At 36.6% G+C, this 24,580-nt stretch overlaps 1 protein-coding gene across 1 annotated transcript in view; it reads right to left on the reverse strand.

Annotated features, from left to right (window-relative positions):
- Positions 1 to 24,580, reverse strand: part of RANBP17 (RAN binding protein 17) — a 163,508-nt gene that overhangs the window by 39,414 nt on the left and 99,514 nt on the right. Inside the window, exons 19-22 of the mRNA XM_074916209.1 lie at positions 19,180 to 19,283; positions 12,908 to 12,996; positions 6,591 to 6,698; positions 3,984 to 4,066 (exon numbers count right to left, since the gene is read on the reverse strand). Coding sequence (XP_074772310.1) covers positions 3,984 to 4,066; positions 6,591 to 6,698; positions 12,908 to 12,996; positions 19,180 to 19,283 — 384 coding nt within the window. The remainder of the gene's footprint in view (positions 1 to 3,983; positions 4,067 to 6,590; positions 6,699 to 12,907; positions 12,997 to 19,179; positions 19,284 to 24,580) is intronic.

Raw genomic sequence — 24,580 nt, forward strand, 5'->3', positions numbered from 1 at the left:
ACATAAATGGACATCACAAACTTTGGCAAAACTGAAGATAGCAAGCGGTATGATAGGTTACCAAATGTTTGTTTCGAAGTTATTTCCATGTGAACAACAGCACAGGATTTACACAAAACAAATCTGCATATAAATTCTAGATTATTTTCATCACCTGAAGAAGGCCGTCTCTGCAAGTATCTGTGTGTTATCCGAAACTGCTTTGATGAGTGTAGTCCAGACTTAGGAAAAATCAACATTATGTCAATAATCACCAGTACACTGTGCTTTGATGATGGTGAGAAGAATCACCTTATGCCACCTCACTTCACTTACTAATTCCTTGTCTAAGTGTTGACACCTCAGAGATGTATTTTAGATCACATTTTTATGTACCTATAGGTTTATATAGCAAAAAGACTACCAGTGGACCTAAATTATAACTGGAAAATTTCATGTTTAATTTGGTGCAGGTAAAATTTCCGAAAATAATACTTTTACTAGTATTTTCTGTATATCATTACATGTGAGAGAGAAGAAGGAAAAATCCCATTCTAAAACAAATTTAAATTTCACTGGTCAGTGGAAATACAATACAATTAAACAATATTTTCAATTATCGTCTACACGTTATATTCTTCTAAGAAAGAGGTGAAACCATGCTAGGCTACACTGTCTGCAGTCTATCCTTCCCTGGAGAGCTGCTGAGCTATGGGAAGGAAACTCTCACTGTCGAGGGCACGGCAAGGAGGAGAGGTGAGAGGTAATGAGCTGAGCTGGAAGCCTGGTGTTCAAATGGGGATTGCCAAGAGGAGCAAGCACAGCCAGGTCTCCAGGTAATGGAAAGAGCAACTTCTCAGGGATGAGATGAGGCTAGGCAGAGTTCATGGCAGCCCACTCAATCAGTGGATTAGCTGAAACCAAGACTGAAAGGAAGGATCTTCCCACAAGGACTGTGTGATGAAAGAAAGAATGTTTGCTTCTATTTTCCCCCTCCATCTCATGTCATCACTTTGTGTTTCTTTCAGTTTAAAAAGGCAATTATTATAGTATAGATTTCAATCCAATCTATCTTGAGTTTCAAGTGTCATTTTGATCAACTTTGAGGAGCTCACTATAAGCCGCAAGCATATACAAGAGGTTTGGCTGACTTGGTAAGATAAATGAGCATATACTGTCGTCATCTCTTGACATTTACTGTGTGTCTTCTTTTTTTTCTCTCTAATGCTTCAGCCATAAAACCATGCTGAATGTGAGAATCTCAACTATTTTCAGGATTTTAAGTTACTTGTAGTAATAGTACAGCAGAAAACTTGAAAACCAAACCTAAGGATTAGAAGAAATGCATGCATTCATTCTTTTAAGCGAATCACACAATTTTTAAGAATGTGGGGCTGAAAACACTGCTCAAGAGCACCAAAGTGAATTTTATTATCATCACTTGGTTTATTTGTTTATTTTTCCCTAGACGGCTGCCAAGATTACATGTGCTTAACTACAAATGCACTTTAAAAAAAGTCATAGAGTATTAGGGATTAAAGTTTTCCTCAAAAGCACAATTATTAAGATTTTCAGGAAGGCATTTGAAATTAATGCAAAATCCCTTAATATCAATATTTTAATAGGAATTTCTATATTAAAAAGATCACACGTAACTGAAGTAATGAAACCTTACAACGCATTTCCAGAAGAGTTATATCTTTCCGTACACCGGAGTGGAAATCTCATAAACTAGTAATTGGTGATAAAAGCTAAAAATGTTAACAGCAATTATTCAAAGCTGATTAATTGTAGTATCTTGAAATACTTATAGTGGGCAGTAAAACTTTCCTAGACTGCAAGCTACTGACCACTTCAGGAATAGCTGTAGCACTCTAAAATAGCTAATCTAGGATGTTTATTACAGTGCCCACAGCTGAGCCACGGTGATGGCCAGGCCAGTGCTGCCCATCTGTGTCAGTGCAAAGCCAGCTGGATTATTTGAAATCCCTGCTCTAAGTGCCCAGTTCAGCCAACTGCACTGGGAGGTCTTTCATCTTGACTTTACAGTGAGTCCAGTCCTGGAACAAGTATTGGCAATCATTCACAAAAAAGAAAACCCAAACAATTCATCTAAATGTCACACCTAAGTAGTGGAAAGATCACTGATGAGACCCTTTCAGACACTGATGATAATATGAATGTGTTTTAATAGCAAAACAAAAAAAAACCCCATACATATATTGAGTAGAGGCATTCTTTCCTCCACTTTTAGTTGATAGCGATTTAAAATTTTTCTTTGGGAGGACATTGAGAACAGTTCCTCTCTTAAATGTGAGTTGAATAAAATGTCATCCTTTCATAGAAAAACAGTTATGAAAGACACACAAGAGAAGTGGGAGAGAAAGCTCTTGTGGTCATTTCACTTTCTATGGCACACATCCTCAGACAGATGCCACACATCCCTAAGTATCCTTCACATAATTTTGACTTCAGCAGGCATTATGGTTCCACTGCTTAGTTTTAAATCTTGTATCTGCACTGTCTTGAAATTTCCTTCTAGGTTGCATAATTAAATTCTAGTACAAGCTAGAAAATGTCTGGTCTTTATGGGCAAGATCTACCAACAATTTAGGGCAGAGAATTTTATGAACTTCACATAGACACCATAAAATCTGCAACTGAAAGCAAAAGGTTTCTTTAGACTGTTTTTTAGGCATGAATTAGGAATGAAGCAGGTTGTAACCAACTAGTGTGGTTTACTCAGCAAGATTTAGAAACTTGATGCCAACAACTGAGATTAATGGATGCCCGATAATATGGTAATAATTTTTTGTAAGTGCAGAAAGGATGGTAAAGGCTAATTGAAATTTAAAAAAGAAAAAATTTAAAAAGGGAAATATGACCTCAGTGGGATCAGGTACCATAAAACAAGTAGGGCTGAAGCATCATCATGACTACATCTGACTTCTTTTTTTTTAATTATCAGAAGAAAGCTTACCACAATTAACTACAAATTCTAACACAAATCGAGTAGTAAAATCTAAAAGTTTATCTTTTCAAACATGGAAAACCTTATTTTTATGTTGCTAAATCATTCTTACAAATTTACTGAAGAGCATAACTGAAAAAAAAGTGCTAGCTTACTACATAGTATTTGAAAAAGAAAAACAGAAAAATTATTTTGCAAGGAGTGAGAGTTACTTGGGTGTAATTTTTTGTTGTAAGTAAATCCTTTATGCATTCTACGTATACTGTTTCTATGCCCTACAGATCAAATGCAGAATTACATTTGAAGTTTTTTTTATACTGGCAGACATGTAACACACAGTTTCCAGACCCAAACAGCAACCTGAATACAGTAAAAGCAAATTTAATTCAATAATTTCCTTTCTTTAAAAGAAACAGTGCATTTATGGCTCTTCCTGTTTACACAAACGACAAATGAGGTTGCTCTTACAAAAACTTGGTAACGTTCCTTTCAAAATATTTAGAAAGCAAAAGTGTAAGCTACAAAGTTAGCTGGAGTGTAATATAAACTGCTGGTGTCAAAGACCTGTTGCAGTGGCATGCATGAGTGGGAGTAGTAAAATGGAGCAACTTATTATAAACACTTTGAACAGTGCTCTAGGGTAAAGCTGTTATGGTCCTATTATGTTTTGGAACTGCTGGAATATAATTTGAATACATAAAATCAACCCACATCTATCAATCAGTAGCCTAGATCAAACACCTCATGAGTATTTGTGTCTTTGCTGAAATACATTTACAGTTGCTAGAAGACAGGCGTTCAAGTCAAAAAAGAGAGACAAGTAACAAAGTTCCCTGATCCACAGACAGTAAATGAGCTCCAAAGGCCTGCCATGTAAACTCAGTATTTTACAAAGGCTACTGGCTGTAGCACGTTACAGTCCTGCTATGTGTTCCACAAATCCATCAGTGCTCAGCAACATGAACCAACCCATTTTTGTATCACAGGACAGGCACAGAATTACACTGCAGAGGAAACATTAACTAATACCTACCATATGTACAAATCATTTTACTAGCTTCTCTGAAGAGAAGAATTCCATTTGGAGATGATACATCAAAATTTAAACGTTGTGATCTAAAAAATATCAGCAAAAATATTCAGAAAACTGCAATAGATTCATTTCTATAACAAAAAATATTTTTTTTCTAATTACAGAGTACAATTATTTGATAAAGTAATTCTAGCTTTGAGTCCATTGATATACCCTCTAGTTATCTCCATATGTTGCCAAAGAACAATCCTATGACAAAACAATGTTAACCTGAAAAGGCAACCAGACAATACATACACAGCTTTCAGTGACCAGTGAACATCTTGTGTCTGTATACAGTTCAGAAGAATGCTACAAAGGTTCCATAACCCAAGCAGTTAAGGTAACTTTTACCCTGCTTCTGCATCTATATAGCCTTTAAAAATAAACTAATCCCCACTGGGTTATTCTGCTACATAAAATCTGTGGCAAGCACGAGCCAGTTCTACGTGTGTATTTTGTAACGAATGCTTTTGATGAACATTCAGACCTGAAGGAGATTGCACCATGTTGTCTTCCCTGATGCTCAGGTATTACCAAAGTCAACAAGAATGACTTTGTTCCCGATCTGGAAAAGCAATAATCCTTGCCAAAGCCCCTGTTGCATCTTTCCATTCTGTCCGTGTGATAAAGAAGCCTAAATCCTAGTTTATGCCTACGTGAAAACCATTAAGCACCTGAAAGTTAATTCTGAATACAGATAACTTTAGCAAAACTTACCCTTTGTGTTTATTTGGACAGAAAGGGAAAGGAGTCATCACTGAGTGATGTAAACCACAGTATCCCCCGGCTGTCCTATTTGGTAGTCAACTACTTTTGATCAGACCTGGGGTCCTTGTATCACCCCAGTCACAGAGACAGTAGTATCTTTCTTTGCTGCAAGTCCGAGATTTTGTTGTCTGAGTCCCTGTTTGCACAGTCCTTTGGTGCAAACTCTGGAGTAATTCTCAGTGTTTATAAATGAATAAAACGTGCCTTGTATAAAACACCTGTGTATTCCATATGCACAAAATGATAATGGCTGGCAGAAACAAAAAATCAAAACCAGCACATCACCTCAGTATCAGAGTGGCATAATACAAAATCTGATACTCCGTAACATATTTTAACCATGTCAAAGTATATTGTATAATGCATTCTAACCTGTAAAAGCTAATGCAGTACACAACTCGTGAAAAAAATACCATCCCAGATGATGTTTTCTAAAGGGAACAAAGCAGATTTTCTGAATAGCAATAGGTAGAAGAATAACATGAATATGGAAAGTAGCTTGAAGAGCTGTCTTTCGCATAAGATTTATTGTTCCAGTTCCTCTTTGCTTTTGTTTACCATTATTAGAGTTCTGTGGTTTTGCTGTAACAATCTCCTCCTTGAAATAAGTTGCAGCACTATTAGTGTATACTGCTTGTGCACTGCAGCCTGAATAAAAATAGGTTAAACTTTTCCAGCAATTTATTATACTACTACCAGGATAAAAGACGTAATTAGCCCACACAAACCAAAGAGGGAGTCACAGCAAGCAAGTCAACACAAACAAGAAATAGGGAACTTTGCCTTAAGACTTGTGTAGCCATTCAGGGATTAAGGGCACATCATACACACTAGCGTTTGACTTGGAGACAGGTCTGAATGTTAAGGCAACAATTTCCTGTCATTAGATTAAACTAATTTTTTTTTTTTCTAATTTCAAGTATTTCAACTTTTTTCCTTGTAAGTTTGACTTGCAAGGCAAAATGAGAAATTATGAGAACACATACTGCTTTGCTACAAACTCCAATTACTTTGGTCATGAAGATACCCAGCACAGAGACTTCAACTATCAATTTTTCATTTAAAGATCTTTTTTTCCTTTGGGCAGTACACTAAATATTTCCAAGTGTAATGATAATTTCCCCAAATAAATTGTTCTATTACTTGTGGTAAAACAGGAATTTCATTCTAACTACTGCAATGTCAAGTACTGAAATCACCTCCCAGAATAATTCTGAGGCCTTTCTGGTTAGCCCGCAGAGAAGATTTTAGGTATGGGAAAAGTTACCTATTTGTAAGTTACCTAAAAGTTAACCTAAAGTTACCTGTTGATCATAAATATTGCTATATCAGACACCATTCTTTCCTATTTTGGCTGGAAGAGTTGAGTTGCAAAAGAAGCTGTAAAGGGAGTTGTGGTTTTACAGGCACATATGTATGCTGCTTGGCTTAAGGCAAAAATTCAGCCTGCAGCAAATCCCGACAGCAGACAATTTTCCAATATTTAATTATAGAGTCAGTATTTATCCCTGGTTGAAGCATACACTTCCACTAACTTTAAATATAAAATCACAGTAGTCTCTCATATATATTCCTGTAATTAATCCCTACCAGCTGATTTTCTAACATCTACCATTTTGGTAAAACAATGCAATGACACTGAAAGCTGAGTTCTGCTTGCGAATTTTGTTCCAAAATACAAAAATTCTTAAAGTCAAAGTCAGACATCATGAGGCTTAAGCAAAACACAGAAAGATGGAACACAGTGCATACTGTTGCAGTATTCATCACTTACCTTAATTTTCACCTGCTGCTTACCTGTTTTGCATGAATTCTGCCATCAGCTTCAAGATAGGGGTTGTACATGCAGGTTCACGGTACCACAGTTCAACAGCTCTTTGCAGAACAGAAATGTATGCAGGGTATCTTCCCAAACCCAGTTAAAGAGTACTCTGATAAAATAACACCTTGCAAAACAACTTCCCCTAAACTGTACTACACCATTATGTGGGTCGGCCAGCTATAGACACTGGCAGCTGATTCTGACAGTGGCACCACCAGAACTTACAAACTTAAGCAAGTCTCCACTTAGAAGACTAAATCCTTTCGAAACATTAATGATTAAGTGGGAAATAGTTAATATACCAGGGCCATAATGAAGGAAAAGGAAAGCAGTTTGCATATGTGAAGCTAACCTGTAAGTATGTATATAAAATAAGCTTCGATTTATAACGAATGGTATAAGTCACAGATGACAATTTAATATAAAAACAACACAAATTTATCAGCAAATCCCGGGCCACAAACTTCAGTGCCACCTCATATATATTTGCTATATGAATGGCTGGAAACAATTTGATTGTATGAAGTTGTTTCCAGCGCATCCAAGAAGAGAACTCAGCCAAACTGTGTGGGGGCGACCAGCAAAGTTAGATTTCTAAGAACTTTTTCAGGAGAGCCGTTTGCTCATCAGCATCCAAGAGATATCCATTCTTTTAAAGCAGGATTTCAAAGAATTCAATACAAAAAAAAAAAAAGTTTAGTGGACTCTGCAATGTAACTTTAAAAAAATAATGAGTTACTGACTGTATCAAAATATTCATGCAACAACTTGATACAAAGCTGATCCCTAGTTTTCCCAACATGCTGAAATAAGAGTTTATTTGGGTAAGAATGCAGACTAGTAAATGGAAATGAGATAGCACAGCTTGACTGGCAAATAATTTTTTATATTGAACAAAGAGATTTTAACTATACAATTTTCTATTAAAACATGACCTAGCTAATCTAGTCAACGCTTTTGTTTAATAGTAAACTTATTTTTAATTTTTAGCTTTGTTTCGTGTCATATAATTCTGCTTTAACCACAGTGATTATTCTTAGGAAAATGCTAGTGCCTATTCAGACAATAAAGGCAACTATTGTGAATCTTACAAAGTAGAATACAGGCCAAGCACTCAACAGGGGATTGTGAAATAACAGTCTGAAATACATAAAGGTTTACACGCTTCTAGGATATGTAGACACAGTCATGTCTCGGTTCGATATAGCTCTTCTGGTGGAGGCTAAAGCCGTCAGACATAGCACTACTGATGAATGACAGCGCTGTGCAGACAGATGGAAGGCATTCTGGCTACTGCTGTCTGAGGCATCGAAAGACTTGTGCATTTTTGCTGCCAGCTGCTTGAGGCACTGCAGGCATAAACTATATATAGCGGAAGAGGCTGACATGTGAAATATACTTTTAGACTTTGCTTCTTGCTCCTTTATGGGGTTCTTTACATTTTAAATCAAACAAACTAGAGTTAAACATACCATGGAGAGTTATCCAGTAATAAACTGGGATTTAAATTCAAATCTTACTTATCTAAAATACCCTCAAAAGGCACAGATGATCCATGTCATCTCATACCTTTAAAAATTCACTAATCTCAGTTCCATTTTTTCCTGAGGTCGACTCCCAACCCAGCTCACTCTCAACAGAGGATGGTCAATATTCTCAAGATGCAGCAGATGTCATGTAAGTTACAGAACTGAGCTGTGCTATGAACTCTCCTATGTCATGCCTCTTCCTTACCCTTCCTAGTAGCCCCATGTACACAAAAGTGAGATGGTGTAATGCTGCAAAGCCCCATCGTGGAACTTCATGGAGTAGAAAAAAAAAGCCTTTTCAGATTTCAGGGCAAAGAGAGTAACTTGACAGCCAAACCCTACAACCAAAACATAAGTCAGCAGTAAAGGCTGCTAATATATCCAATATGATTAGCTATCTTAATTCAGAAACTTAAGCACCGAGGACATGTTCATTGACAAGGAAAGACTGGAAACTATAGTCAAATTTTATAAAAGCTAGGGTCAACAGAAAGGCTTTGGCAATTTATTAGTTCCTTTATAAATCCAATAAAGTGAAATAAACTGGTCTTAAACAGAATATTATTTTAGAGTGTTTTAAACCCTAAGCTTCAAGGAATCTGGCTAAATCATGAACTTAACCTGACTAGTCAGTTCAAGCTCAAAGGAATTTAAACTGGAAAAAATGATGCTGAGGTCTGAATCAATGCAACTAGCAGTAACAGCTATTACAAACAGATTACCCATCAGGTAGCCTTCCTTCATGAGAAAATGTGTTCTGCTCTCCTCTTGTGATTAGGAAATGTCAATCTCTACAGCTGGCTGTTCAGCTCTTTCAAGTTTGGACTTAATCCTGAATCCTTAAAACATATAAACTTAAAAATTTAGTTCTTCAAAAACAAACATTTTGAACAAGCCATCTTATTGCTGCATATGGTTTTATTTTGTTAAGAAATAAGATATGAACTCGGATAAATATGTAACAACGGCAGTTTGGTGAAAAGGTTGTTTTGCTTGTTCTGGTGATCCACATCTGAAGCAGCATATGATCAGACATTTGAATAGCTAGGTCAACTGGAACTTTTAAATGTCCACTAGTTAAAACACCTCAATGGCAGATCATTTTTCTATAAACTTAGTGTCTAGATATTTTTATATAGCCAGACAATTTCATACACTCACGCATACACATCGTGTGCTATCTAGCTCACTGCAACTCCGAGTCAACCTAATAATTTAATTCTTGCAACCCATTTTCTTATTGCAACCTTTTTCCTTTACAGACAACAGAAGTCATTAAATACTGAGAATCAACTGGGAGGAACACAGGAAAAATTGCCTATGGGTTACCACCTAACTGTAAGAAACACTAAATGAAAGTAACAAAAATGTGGATATTACCCTGAACTCACAATTGAATCTCCATGGACATATCTGACTGCAAGACCAAGGACCTTAGACTACAGTCTGATATTAGTATGGAAGAAAACAGATTAAACATCCAACATATTATGCAGGCAATCTTGAAGTAAAGAGCAGAATGAAATACGTAAGGAGAATCATCACCGTTAAGAAAAAGAGGTTTCGATTCTACTCAAATTGGTACACAGGTTTTTTTCAGGCCACACCTGCATGTTCAGGACTGACCTACAAATTACAGAGACCACATGTTATGAATACAAAAGGCAAATAAACTTTCCAAAGCTGTGGTACTGGAATTGTCATTGACAGCTTGACATATCAATATTTCAGGAAGAATAAATGACTTTCATATCCAGGGTTTTGGTTTTTTTGTTTTGTTTTGTTTGTTTGTGTGATGTTTTTCTTCATCTTTCATTACTGGATACTTTGGGAAGATGCTATACTTAACACCTGAAGCTGCTTAAAATATTTGGAAATATTTTAATGAAGTCTTTCGAGAGATCACCTAATACAACTTTAAAACAAATTTTACTATTATTATAAGTATTTTCTCTTCATCCCTTGCCAGAGGAAAACTATAAATCTTGTCTCAGCTGAATGAACACCATTTATCATATTCATTTTCTTGTCAATACAATTATGAAAAGCCTTTGGCCTTTTTCCAAGGAGCCTGATTTGCTAGAGAAACTCAATTAGTATAAGCAAGCCTGCTACAAAACAGTCCTATCTGGCAATCTAGCGCAGCTTCAGCATACCTGACTATTCACCTCTAAACCATGATCCTAATAACTCAATCCTAACGGTAAAATACAAGATACAACGGTGTCCCCTGTGCCTCCCCCTCCTCCCCTCCCTGGACCAAAAGGACTTAAAAGAAATTATTTCTGCTCATTTTTGCCACCTACTGGACAAAACTTAAATCCTAAACATTACAATCACAAAAAAAAGAATCTCTCAGGTGAGAGAATACCGAGTGTAAATTTTTTTGCTATGGACAGGGTTTAGACTCAAAATATTTCCTGCAATCACTTAAAAAGTTTATCAATATATTTTTCTATATTCACAAGTGACTATTTCTGATAGTCTTCAATACCAAATAAACATCATCTTAGAGTATATTAAAAGCTTAGTTTTTTATAACTTGCATCTTTGTATTGTTTATTTATTGGGCAAATGCAAGTAAATCAGATTTATTTTGGCTAATACTCTGTATTTATCATTTTCAGTATTGAAATACTAGGGTTTCAAACATAACAGAATAAGATCTGTTTGAAAAAAACAGCTTTTCTCTGCTATTAAAACCATTTTCTGATGATGTATTTGAAACTACAAAAGAAATATGTTAATCAAAGGATATTTAAACCTTTATGATTAAATTGGCATCTGACTCTCCCTTCTCCCGTTTACCTTTCTGTCCAGTAAATAAGAGTTGTGATAATAGCAGCTTATTCTGCTATAATGCTTTGGATCAATACCTGGATGAAGCTGGACTCAGCCAAATGAGGTGAAATCCACCGAACAGAAGTATGCACTTATCCTTTACAGCCAAAGGTGAGGAGGAAAAAACAATTTTGAACCTGTGCAAGGGAGAAGAAACTGAGAAGGCCTGAGCTTTGAATTCTACACAAAGCTACATTTCAATCTGTTTTTATTGTTAATGCAGAATAATGAAATCCAAAAGTTGGAGGCTGTTTTATTTGTTTGAAATAAACTTAATTCATAAACTGGAAGGAATAAATTAAATAAAAAATCCCCAAACAAAAAGCAGAAAAGGGTCCTGAGGATTACATATCCTGGATCCTTGTATAAAAAGCCACCTCCACGGATTAATCCATTTCTTTCAAATAGAGAGGAGGTAGGTCTCTGTTATCCCTCCTCCTACAACTGGAGATTTGCAGTTCCCCACAGAAGAGCACGATACTCATGCTGTACTAGGAAAAACAAAGTAAAAAGAATTTGAAATAGAGGCAGCACCGATCCTCTTTTAAACATCTTCCTGATTTTATTGTTAAGTTTTAGGGTTACACAAGCACAAACAGTACTAATGAAATTAAATGTACCCAACGGTGCCCACTAGAAAATGAGATGTTAATTCACAGTCTGGCTTCAGTAGTTTAAGGGGGGTTTTTGTTTGTTTTTGTTTGTTTGTTCGTTTTTTCTTCCTTCAGTCCTCTAAAACTGAAATGATGGAATGCTTTCCACTGATTTTAAGATAAATAAAGATTACACTGCTTTATGTTTTGAACTTACTTTCTGCAAGCTGAGCCTGCACATAGACAGAATCACTGCAGACTTGCAAAGGTCTCAAATAGGGCTTATTGGAATGGTCATCAGGATCCTCCTACCCACCACACAAGGACGTCTATCAGATCATACCAGGCTCTGCTGTACAGCCTTTCAGTGCTTAAAGGCTGATTTCCTAGCTGCAATTCTGTATTGATGCATTCCTCTTTCTTAAGCAGGAAGATTATTAGTGAGCAGTGAGGTTTCATTATTTACTTAAAATAAAAAATATTTTTAAAAAGCTTGATTTCTAGTAAAGCATGTAATTGTACTTGAATGTTATTTTTTCTGTCCATAACATAAACAAATACATAATTAACTTCCACAGCTTTGTGAGATCTAAATTATAAAACAAATCTTTTCATTTTTACTTCACATTTCAGCAGTTTGTTACTAATATGACTGTGTGCCTGAAGAAAGAATTACTGCTACTGTATTTATAAAAATACAAAACATTTCTCTATAGCATTAAGAAAATACCCATGAGTATTATTATATTTGTTGGCATAAAAATGTATACAACATTTAAAGCAAATAGAGTTCCATTATCATTACTTATTGAAGAAAACTACAGTCTAAAGATTTTGATTTTGTTTTCAGATGTCCATTTTCTTCTGGATCAAGAAGACTGCAGGTGTTGCGATATTAATAGAGTTGACATAAATAGAAAGTAACTGACTAAATTAAAGACATGATTCATACCAGAGAGAGAAATCTCCCCAGATAGCACTTGTATAGTATTTTTAAGCACTTCTGATGTTAAACCAAATGTAGGTACATTGTGTTTTGAGTTAAAGACACAGCTTTTTTAAATGAAAACATCAGGGATTTATGAAGGGAAGAAAACCACTTGGATATGTTTTCTAGATTAGTAGTGTGACACAACAAAAAAGTGACCTCTCTGTGGTCCTTCCCAGTTAACTGCATGGTTGCCATTGTGCTGTAATTTTAGCTGATTACACATTAGTTCATTTAGCTTTGTTTCCTCTTCCCCACTGTGCCATACTATTAAACTAATGCAAGGGGCCTGGTATCCCTCTGTGCACAGAGCTGGTATTGTCATAGTGTAATAAGGATACATCCAGTCAAACAGCATGGTGTAGCTGGTCTTTGTGTTTAGTGCAAAGGCAATCCCTCGAAGATCCCTTGCCAGCCCGATCAACATACGCTGTCAGTGGGAAAGAGACACAGTAATTGATTTTCACGTTAGCACAGAGCAGATGGAGTAATAATCAGCCAATAATGACCACATATCTGATTTTGATTCATTAGGTTAAATGTCTCGCTCAAATCTTTTTTTTATGAAAAAACACAAAGATTCTTTTAACAAACAAGGTTTCCACAAGTTTTATAGTGATAACACTAGCAAAATGCTTAGGAAATGCTTTTGATTATTTGATATGCTATCCTAATGAATAATGCAAATTAAAAGATAATATATGAATACTGTGTATTAAAGTTTAAAAGTGCTTCCTGTATTAATATATTTAAAGTAACAATAACAATAAAATGTGAATTTAAGCTTGTAATATTTTGAATGAGGTGTAAGACTAACTGATACTCATAACAAGCTACAATTAAGGTTGCACTGAGATTCTTACTGTACTGTTATTTTAACATATCTTTCAGGCTTTTTTTTTTTTTTTTAAGTATTTTTCCATGTTAGGTTTCTTCAAAAAGCGACTTTTTTGTTTACAAAAGACCATACAAATCTCTATCTGTATTAACATTAGTTCTGAGATGATTTTTTTTTCCCCTTTAATGACTGAAGTGTGGCTTCAGAATCCTTCCAGCACAAATGCAGACAACATTTTATGCATAGATAATTAGCTCCTACTAAAGGGATGTTTTCAGGGTAATTAATAGACATCAGTAAGAAACACTAGTGAATGAAAAATATTTTAACAATTTAAACATACTTTTCAATTTACTTAGACATAAATATTCTTTTTTGATAATTAAGTAGTTTTAATAAATTTTATCCATGTGTTGCACGGGGTTTGTACTTTTTTTTTTCATAATAAAAGACCACAGTACTGCAGAGTCTGGTAAAAATAAAAAATAATCACAGAAGCATGGCAAAAAATCCAGTAAGGGGTTCTCTCTTTAAAACCAGAGTTTTCAATAACGTACCACTTGGTGCTAACACTGTAATATTTATAGTGTTGAGAAATACAAAAGGTAAGATTCACATATTAATTTTAATTGATCACCTAAAGAGCAAATTATGGCTGATGCCTTGTTAAACAGCTAAATGTAATCTTACATAAGGGCTAATTTCTACTTTTCATACACAGACCCATTAGTCCAACTGTCTTAGATAGCACGCACATAGATTTATCCAAGGATAAATTGAGTTCTCTACAAAACACTGGTGATGTTGCTAGGAGTATTTTAATATTTGCATTTCCTTTCTGTTGTGCATTGAAATGGCCTGAACTTGCAAGATGCTGAGAGGTCTCAACTCTCATTAACTTTAATGGGACTCTGAAATCACTAGAGAGGAAGTCTTCAATACTGTGAAGATGCAAAATAAAATTGTAACTTTATATTCATCTGTATTTTCATACTTTGTGTGCTGTTTTGTCCACACAGAAAGTAACTGCTTAGCAGACATGGTGGCCAAAACATAAAGAATGACAAGAACTCAGCAGCAACACTTTATACTACTTTCCAAAGGGACACAGAGATGCAACAATATATACAAGGAAGTGGAAATCTTCCAGATTGATTTTGGTTCCTTTGCCTATCCTAGCCACAAAAAAAGGAGACAATCAAGACTGCACAAAAGAAAGGCCGGAACAGGGAAAGAGGGGAGCTACAGCCCCTGGCAAGACATGAACTTGCCTTTGTTTCAGGATGTGCTCGGAGAGAAAGAGCTCACCATCTTACTGTGGTCTCTAGCAAAAGACAACCAGCCAAACCCATATTCCTCTGACATACTTATTCTGTCTTTATAAAAACAACTGGTTGTGAGAAAACACTCATTTGCATATATATTTAAGAAACAGTTTGGTTGTGAGACTTTTAAAACTGTTAATAAGATGTTCAACTTTCTTTAAACTATGGTCCCAGATTTCTGGGAACCTACACAAACACCAGGCGATTTCAGACACCATTTGACCTTTGTGAATTCTAAAGAAAGGAGAACAACTACTACATAAACTAAATTTCTTAGTTTTCTGTTCTTTAAATTCAGGTATTTTTATTAAAAAGCCCATACCATTAACCACACTACTCTTAGTAAATTACCTCAATCTACAAGGCACCATATACTCTTGTCCTGTAAAATCCCAGCAAACTCAGTGGTTTAGATATTATCTATCCGAACTCAACTTTATAAAATAACACTGCCTACAGCTGGCAATGTCCAAACAGCCTAGATAATAGCCTACAGAATCGTGAGATAAATCCTGATCCATTTAAGTCACTGATAAAAACATCTTTAAACTCTAACAGGAGCAAAAATCACCCTAGACTCCATGCTCGCTTTAGTCACATTTAGTAAGACACCCCTCCCCAAACCCTATAATCCCAAGACAGTCTAGTTTTAGTTCATTATGAGTTTTCAAATAGCACTTATGTGCATAAAATTTATTAATGACAAGCAACATTATAGAGTTATACATCTACTTTTTGTCTGTCCTCCTGTGGGATTTAAAGTGCCTTGCAAACTTAACAGAGTAATATGAATACATGAAGCTACTGCTTCATTCACAACTGAACATCAGCCATTTCTGGGGCAAAGGGAGAGCTAATAACACCACCAGCGACTGCAAAACAAGTAAGATGAGAAGTGAAGAAAAGTAAATACAAGAAACATAGCAAGAGGAGCTTGTCAGTGGCATGTGGGTTCTTCTTGCTAATGAAACAATTTTGCTCAAGTTTCAGTTTTGAAATATTCCTCCCTGTATGTCTTAAGTAAGGTTTACGTAAGATTAACTAAAACAAAAGCAATTTTAAAAATTAAGTATTCTGTTTCAATGTCCCAAAGAAGATTTTTCAACGGATTTTTCAGTGGAAAGGCGCTGAAGATTTAAACATTCACAGAAAAAAACCCTATGACTTGCCAACATGTGCCAAGTGTCTGACTAACGCAATTTAAAACAGACGAGACTACTCACGCCACCCACCCCCAAAACGGGGCTTGTAATGGAAAGTCTGACAGACCCTTAACTATAGTGGCACTACTGGGTGCAGCTATAATATTACCCTCATAATTCTACTATATAATAACAACAAAGGAAAAAAAAGGTGAAGGGTCATTGCGCTTTGTCTTTAGAATTAAGATGGCTGTCTTCATCCTTACAGCATACTCTTAATTCTGGAGACACGTCTTAATAACCTCTAAATAGTTCCAACAAAAGAGCCGTGTCAGAGGAATGAGCAGGCCCCAAGGTGTTTCAACTGGAGTGTTTTCATCTGCCTTTATTGCTCTATCCCTCTCCAGAATTAAGGCAATAACCTGTGATAAATTATTCAGGAACTGCTACAGGGATCAAAGCAAAATCATTCTGTTAAAGTGCTGTTTGCAACATTTGGCACTTAGTGTGAAAACTTTTAATGTGTGCAAGCTGAAAATCAAGGATTTTAAATAATTTAACAGCATGGAGTTTCTACAAACCAGCTAAAGATAGCATGTTGCTATTTAACTGCTTTTTCCTCAGATCCTTTTTTCCATGCATTTCTAGCAAATCTGATGATGTCACAACTATAATCAAAGTACTACTGACATTGTGGCTACCCAGTCGATATATTACTTAATCGGATTGTCAAGAGAAACCTTGAAATTCTTAGAAGAAAATTAGTCACTCTTTTAATACTAGATGTTTTACTTATCAATATAAAAACGTAAAGAACGAAGTAGAAAAAAAAGAAAGAAGAAAAAAGGAAAGCAAAGCACATAATTACTTAAGCCATCTTCAATTATATTTGATCTCCCTGGAAAATAACCCTAAACGTATGTTTTGTATGCAGATGTAATGATTACAAATGTATTTTAAAAAGAAAGCGCTCCCTTGTTGCGACTGTTTTTCAATGGTGTATTTCAGAAATATTAAAAAAACTAAGAAAAACCCTAGCCAGTTAGAAAGTCCTAGTAAAAACCACAAATTAAATGAATTTGGCAGTCCTGGACCATTTTCATAGTGATATTTTAACAGTGTCATCTCCCTGTGGATCAGAATACTAAGCATTGCATTTTATTGAAGAACTGAACTGTTTTTGTTTTCAGTACTTGCAAAATGAAGTACCTGAAAGCTCTTTTGCATGTATTATTTATTCATCATGATAGAAAAATAGCTTTAACCTAATAAATTATGTTTAAGAGAATTTAGAGCAAAAGTTTTGTTTATGATAAAGCAACAGATTTAGTTCTTTATCAGTAGCTTAAAGCACCAAGTTTTCTTTATACAAATTAGACAGATGGTGCTTACAGTAGAATTTACTAAAGGTCTGTCACAACAAATGCAGCCAAGCTGCATATTTAATCACTGCAGAACCTTGTCTACCTGCAGCTGCCAACTGCTAATCCAATTTCCCTGATAAATGTGGCAAGAGACACGATCAGCAATAAAGAGCATCTAACTCCATTTTCCTGCAGGGCGTCTTTTGATGAACATTTAGGACGGAAGCACGGAGTGCACTGTGTGGCCCTGGCTTGTGGCAGCTGCATGCATTTTGAAGACACAGTTCTCAGGTTACTCACTTAATTCTGCCACTATCATTATGTTGCTATTGATCTCAGTAGCTCTTGTCTACACAGCATTACTCTAGATGAAGCTGAATCAGGCAGTTATCATGCATCAAACTTGCTCAAAAGCCTGGAGATTTCTCCTTAATTACTTGTGATTTTATTTGCAAATACCGTTAAAGTGTAATCAAGCAGTCACTTTCCAGGGTCGTTAAGAACTTGCTAGTTTAGGAATATATCACTGGCACTCCATTAAAATTTCCCTACTAAGATAGACTCAAGCAAACCAGACAGGACCACAGCAAAATTATTTTAATAAACTGAATCCTCACATAAGAGAAATAGTTTCCTACAGAAAGGGTAACGCTATCAAATGACCTCTTTGTTCCAATTTTTAGGTTTTGTAACTTGAAAATGTAGGAGATGAATCCAAGATAGATGAACTGTGTCTATCTAACAAATGAAAATTATTAAAATTAAATACATATAGCAACAACAAATGAGGAAACTATAATTAAGTAATTGTTGAAACAACCTTAAGTACTACTTTAAAAAAAATTATTAGCTTAAGTCAAGCGATTAGTGTGAACTGTTCATCTGCTGGTAATGTCACAGATCTACTGCAGACAAATTATTTACTAAGTATTTCTAGTATATGTTTATTTTTTCTACGAAAGGAAGTGGATAAATATGATGATGTAGTATTTAAGTTTCCATCATATTTTAAAATAGCAAATTAAACATTACTGTTAGGGTTTCTTCAAAATTACCCTGTATAGCTGAAGCAAGCACTCCAGTGTGCATTGTTAACTATTTATTCAGTGACGGTAGAAGGGGATCTCTTTAATGCAATAATGCTCTAATGTATTATCATTCCTGATGATGCAGCTTCTATCTAGCAAGTCTTTTTCTTCCCTAAAATATACTGTTGTTTTGACACAAACAGCTTGCTACACTTAAGGATTTTACTAATAAAACATAATGTTGTGTTAGATATTATGACTGTTGCCACAGCTGAACTGACTTGTCAAATCAATCCTAATATGGCTCCCACAGGCACATAAAAACCTTATTTAGCTATCAGTTATCCTAATCACTTTGTTCAGTTTAAGGGTGCAATACTTCAAGACCAGTTCCTATTTATACATATATGCCCAGCCATTTAATAAAGTCTTGATTTATATAATAAATTCTTGTTTGAAAAAAATACTTTAAAGTGGCAGTGTTTTATCAAGTGTGTTACAACATGTCTCCTCACACCCCCAAATAAATATGTTAATATACACAAACAGAATAGTTGCATGGCAAAGGGGAATATGACATGAAACAGGTAAGCTATCACCAAAGACAAATTTGTCCCTTTGATTATAAATGGGGCTCAAATGGGGTCACTTGATCTGCAAAGCACTTGAAAAATCCTAAGGCCTTTATAAAATCTTTGTACCAAGTTTATCTAGGACAGTAATTTGTAGCCTTTGTATCTGTCTACATTCCTAATCATATATACGTATACAGGTATAAATATACATTTAAGTATTCAGGTATCTACATGCCAAGAGAGACAAACAGAAGAGATGACAAGCTTGTGGCTAAATGCTTGCCTCACTATTAAGTTTTTCCCATCAATAATTTCTTTTCCTATAATTGAAATAAACTTACCTTTGCTTCTTCTTGTTCAAAACTACTGTTGAATATCTGAGTCACACTTTCAAACGAAACTGTGAGGGGGAGCATGAAATTCTCAAACTCATCCTCGTCTTCACCTACAGGAAAAGAAACCAAAACAAAACAGCAAAAACATCACATCATATTCAGTGTTCTTTGGAAGGGTCAGTCTCTTAGACTTTTTTAAAAAATCTCACTGACATCATGGGAACTTTCATATGACCTACAGGAATAAAAACCCTGAGTTTTCACATCTGAGTTATAAACAAAGACGACAAATTGTCAACCGCAAACATCTCGTATCAGACAGGCACATCTCTACATTTTACATCTTTCTCCTTTTCATATTTGTTTCCTCTGTTAACCTGGCAGCATTTGTTCAGTACTCTAGAAGAATATTCACATACGAAAGTCAAGACTTAGCAGTTAGACAATGTGAAATGTAAAACTGCAATAATTAGACCCTACCGCATGCACACTTTGTAGCATGATGTTTAAATCTGTTTTTTATGATTGTATGTCATTTTTTTCTACCTCCTACCTATTTAGTATACAGAATGAAGCTGCCATGGAAATGGGTTAACCCCATGTGTTGAGGTTATTTCATGTGACACTACTGCTTCATTTGTTTCAGAAGGTGTGAATTTAGAGTAAAAGAAACAAGATGTTGTGCTTAGGGAAAAAAAGAGATTGCCTTGGTTAGACAGCTGAAGGATACCCTGGATATCCGGATTGTTTTTGTTTTGTCATGACACTAAACAATTAACTATAAACAACAACTTTTCAGAAATGGCAATTTGCATGAGGATTGGTACTCACACTACTTATCTTTAGGCCCTTAATGAGGGCCTTGCTTCTTGCATGGAGATTCCCCTTGAGAGTAATTCAGAGTAGGAATTTAATTTATGTTCTCTAAAGAGCTCTTTGCTATAGGGCTTCTCTCCCTTCTATCTTCACTGGCAAATTCTGGTAAACTAAATTGCAACTGAAGTTAGGAGGGGTCTTTTGTCTGTCAAATTGGTTGTGCAAAGTTACTGTAAGCTTTACAGTTTAGTTTCTACACTTCAATACCCACCTGTAAAACAGGCCCAATTTCAGCTTCTTATCTCCAGGGATACTGCAAAGACCAAATCACTCACCCCAGGACAACCATAAGAAAGACAGAAAAGGCCAAGAAGAAAAAAGGCCAGGAAGAAAAAATAGTCACAACAGAAAGCAAAGCATCCAGATGACAACACAGAAAAAAAAAAAAAATCAAAATATTCAGTAGCTTCTCATTAAGCTAGGATAACACATCTTCTGAACTGAAAGAGGCAAATATCCTCGGAGAGAAATAATTGTGATCCTGCAATTAAAACTGCCTCATAACAATGTAAATATTTACAATGGAGAGGAAAGTTGCAGAGGCAATCCCAATTATGGCATTTCCTCAGTACTGAGTATTTGGCTTTATGACCTGAAGTGCTTCCCTTTAATACAGGGCTTTCATATCCAGTTTTCCAGATTTTCTTAAAAAGCAAATATTTTCAGTAACTCACTGCTACTGCACTGGTCAGCCAGAGTTACGGAGCCTTCAAATCGCAATGTATGGTCAAGAACTTTCTTAAACTAGCAAAGTAACCGACGAAATCTGTGACCTGCATCCTGCACCTGCAGCAGAACCAAAGAGGGTGAGATGCTTTGTGCTAGATTTCAAAGCTACTGGTGGCAGCAATAGGATCTGGCAGACTATGGGAAAATCCAGACCTGTCCATCTTTCCCCACCTCCTCTGCCATCATCTCTCTGCTCCTTTCAACTGGAGTCAGTCTTTTTATTTGTCATTTCCAGACCCTTGTGTCCATTTCTGATTACTCACAAGTAACCCCAGACTATTCATCCAGCTTTTTGTTTCTATTTCCTTCGTCAACTCCAGCTCCTCAGGCAGTTTCTCTACAGTATTAGTTTCTGTGCTCCTAATCTCTTTCCTTGACCACCAACAGCTTCCTCTTACCCTCCCACGAGTTAAACTGTTTCTATATGCACTGTATATCCTGACACTTTTCTCCTTTTAATTGCTTATCAGATTTTCCTCAGAGCAAATAATTAATAAATAAAGACCAATCATTCAGAAAGAGTCCCACGCTGGTATTGTACTGTGCCAGCATACAGAACCACAGAAGACACCTGGATCCTGCTCTGTGCAGGATCAGGGCTCAGTTGCCATTTATAGAGTTCTCAGGAGAAACCTGAATTATCACAAGATAGCAAAAGTAATACTCCATTTCCTCTGCGAGTGCTGCACATCACTGGAAGACAATCTCCATGCAGATACTATGTATATATCCGAATTCCAGACGAACCCTTCCTGAAGGCAGAATCTCAAGCATACTTTGTTCAAAAGTTAAGACCACCAAAGAACTACCAGAATGTTCTATGCTGACCGGGACCAACACTTCAATATGAAACCAGCTAGTTCTAGAAACAGGGTAAGGGAAAATGTTATGTGCTACTTTTCTTTTAAATTTCAGTGGAGGCAATGAGGAAAGAATATACAATTAGGATCCTATATAGTATTGCACTATAAATGATTTGTAAGTTTTAGAAAAGCAACACAAATTACTACCTATACGTTTCTTTAGCACTCCTGTACAAGCCACATTCACATCCCATGAACAGTGCAGTATTAATAAGAAAGAAATCCTAAAATAATCTACCATGGTAAATCGTTCATCTTCCATAATTCAAACTACGTATACACATCCTTATTATGTCCTTTGAAAGAAAAGGGATGCCTCACTTGTGAGTCACAGTAGATCTGTGCACAGCTTACAGCAATAGTGTTTTAAACCTGATTAACTTGGAGAGGTTTGGCACTGAGCATGACTGCATACACCTGTAAGTATGGGACATTGACAAATCATGCTGAGCAAGCTCCTGAAGGTATTTTCTACAGCTCAGATATACTCCTTCCAGTAGTGCAGAAGAAAAAGTGATGAAAATTTATTAATCCTAATAAAAACTTTTATTTAAACATAACTTTGACTGGTGTTCTTGTATTAGTTTTGATACGCAAAAGAATCTTCAGTTTAGAAATCTTGGACAAAATGATGCGATTCTAAATGCCAACAAAACTATTAAAAACATAACCTAGGGCACATAAGGAATTCAAAGCCTAATTATATTCATATGAGGTTAAAATAATTCTACAGAAACCAAGGTGCATTTTGAAGCAAATACCAATGAATGTATTACTATTCTTTCCTACTACAACTAAATTTTGCCTCTCACTCCAACAGCACATTGATTAAAATGTAAATATTCTGAATTTACTGTATTCAACTAATCTCCAAAAAAATTTTTACATCAAACAATTACTTAAAACAACCCCCACCAATAAAAATTCATTTTAATTTTGTTTCCACGTAAATTGTTTAACAGCCACATAAAAGGATTTTATATACAGCTCTTCATTTAATTTGAAAAAAAAAACAAAACCAAAAAACAGAGAAGACAATTGGTACAATGTTTTTTTTATCTAAAACCGCCAGTTTTCCATTTGAAAATATATTTTGATTCACAAGGTAAGAATACGGCCATTTAACACTTGCACAAACACATAGGAAGGACAGTTTGCGTACACCTTAACTTTTAAGATTTGGATCCTAAAATCCAACTTAACACCTGTTTCTGTCTCTAGATGTGCTTTTCTATCAGTTCAAACCCAAACAAATTTATTCCAGTAGGAATACAAAGAACAGTGTTCACAAGACGGACATATGTTTTTTCCAAATACTCCTAATCACAGAATGGTTTGGGTTGGAAGGAACCTTAAAGATCACCTAGTTCCACCCCCTGCCACAGGCAGGGACACCTTCCACCAGCCCAGGTTGCTCACAGCCCCGTCCAACCTGGCCTTGAACCCTGCCAGGGAGGGGGCAGCCACAGCTGCTCTGGGCAGCCTGTGCCAGGGCCTCACCACCCTCACAGGGAAGAATTTCTTCCTCATATCTAATCTGAATCTGCCCTCCTTCAGTTTAAAATCATTACCCCTTGCCCTGTCCCTACACCCCCTGATAATGAGTCCTTCCCAACCTTCCTGTAGCCCCTTTAAGTTCTGGAAGGCCACTCTAAGGTCTCCCCGGAGCCTTCTCTTCTCCAGCTGAACCCCCCAACTCTCTCAGCCTGTCCTCACAGGGGGTGCTCCAGCCCCTGAGCATCCTCGTGGCCTCCTCTGGCCCCGCTCGAGCAGGTCCGCGTCCTTCTGCTGTTGGTGCCCCCAGAGCTGGACACAGCCCTGCAGGGGGGTCTCACGAGAGCGGAGCAGAGGGGGAGAATCCCCTCCCTCGCCCTGCTGCCCACACTGCTCTGGATGCAGCCCAGCACACCGTTGGCTTTCTGGGCTGTGCGTGCACGTTGCTGGCTCACAGTCAGTTTTCCATCCACTACTACCCCCAAGTCCTTCTCCTTGGGGCTGCTCTCCATCCACTTCTCGCCCACCCTGGATTTGTGCTTGGGATTGCCCTGACCCATGTTCAGGACCTTGCCCTTGCCCTTGTTGAACTCGATGAGGTTCACATGGTCCCACCTCTCCAGCCTGTCCATGTCCCTCTGAATGACACATCCCTGCCCTCCAGCATGTCAACCCCACCACACAGCTCAGTGTCATTGATGAACTTGCTGAGGGTGCCTTGATCCCACTGTCCATGTCTCCAACAAAGATGTTAAACAGCGCTGGTCCCAGCACCGACCCCTGAGAAATGCCACTCGTCACTGCTCTCCACTTGGGACATGGAGCTGTTGACCACAACTCTCAGTATGACCATCCACCAATTCCTGATCCACCGAGTGGTCCATCCATCAAACCCATGTCTCTCCAATTTAGAGAAAAGGATGTTGTGTGGGACAGTGCTAAATGCTTTGCACAAGTCCAGGTAGATGTCAGTTGCTCTTCCCTTAACCACAAATGCTGTAATCCCATCATAGAAGCCACCAAATTCGTCAGGCACAACATTTCAGATCTTGTAGAGTTGTTAATACAGAGGAATCACAACAACCTCTATCAGCTTGTAGACAGCCATAAGTCACATGCCTGCATTTTGTCTGACATGTATTTACACAACCTCTACTTGAGGTGTCATTTTTAACACCTGTCAGCTTGTTTTTACCAAACCTTTTTTTTTCCCCTCCCTGTAGGAAAAGTTACTGAAACTGCATGTGTAACACATTTTATATTAGAAAATGCACCTATTGCTTATGTTATACAACACTGAGCCAGTATGGAAAGCAGTTTAACTGCAAGCAAAAGCAGGTCCAGCTCACGGTCGCTATTCTTTAAGAAAATGCTGATACATGTGATTCGGTCTTGGCTTGAAGTTAACTGTTTTCAGCACTGCTCAGCAGTAGACAGAACAGACA

Source organism: Athene noctua, chromosome 12, assembly GCF_965140245.1.
Source record: "Athene noctua chromosome 12, bAthNoc1.hap1.1, whole genome shotgun sequence".
Taxonomy (NCBI): Eukaryota; Metazoa; Chordata; class Aves; order Strigiformes; family Strigidae; genus Athene; species Athene noctua.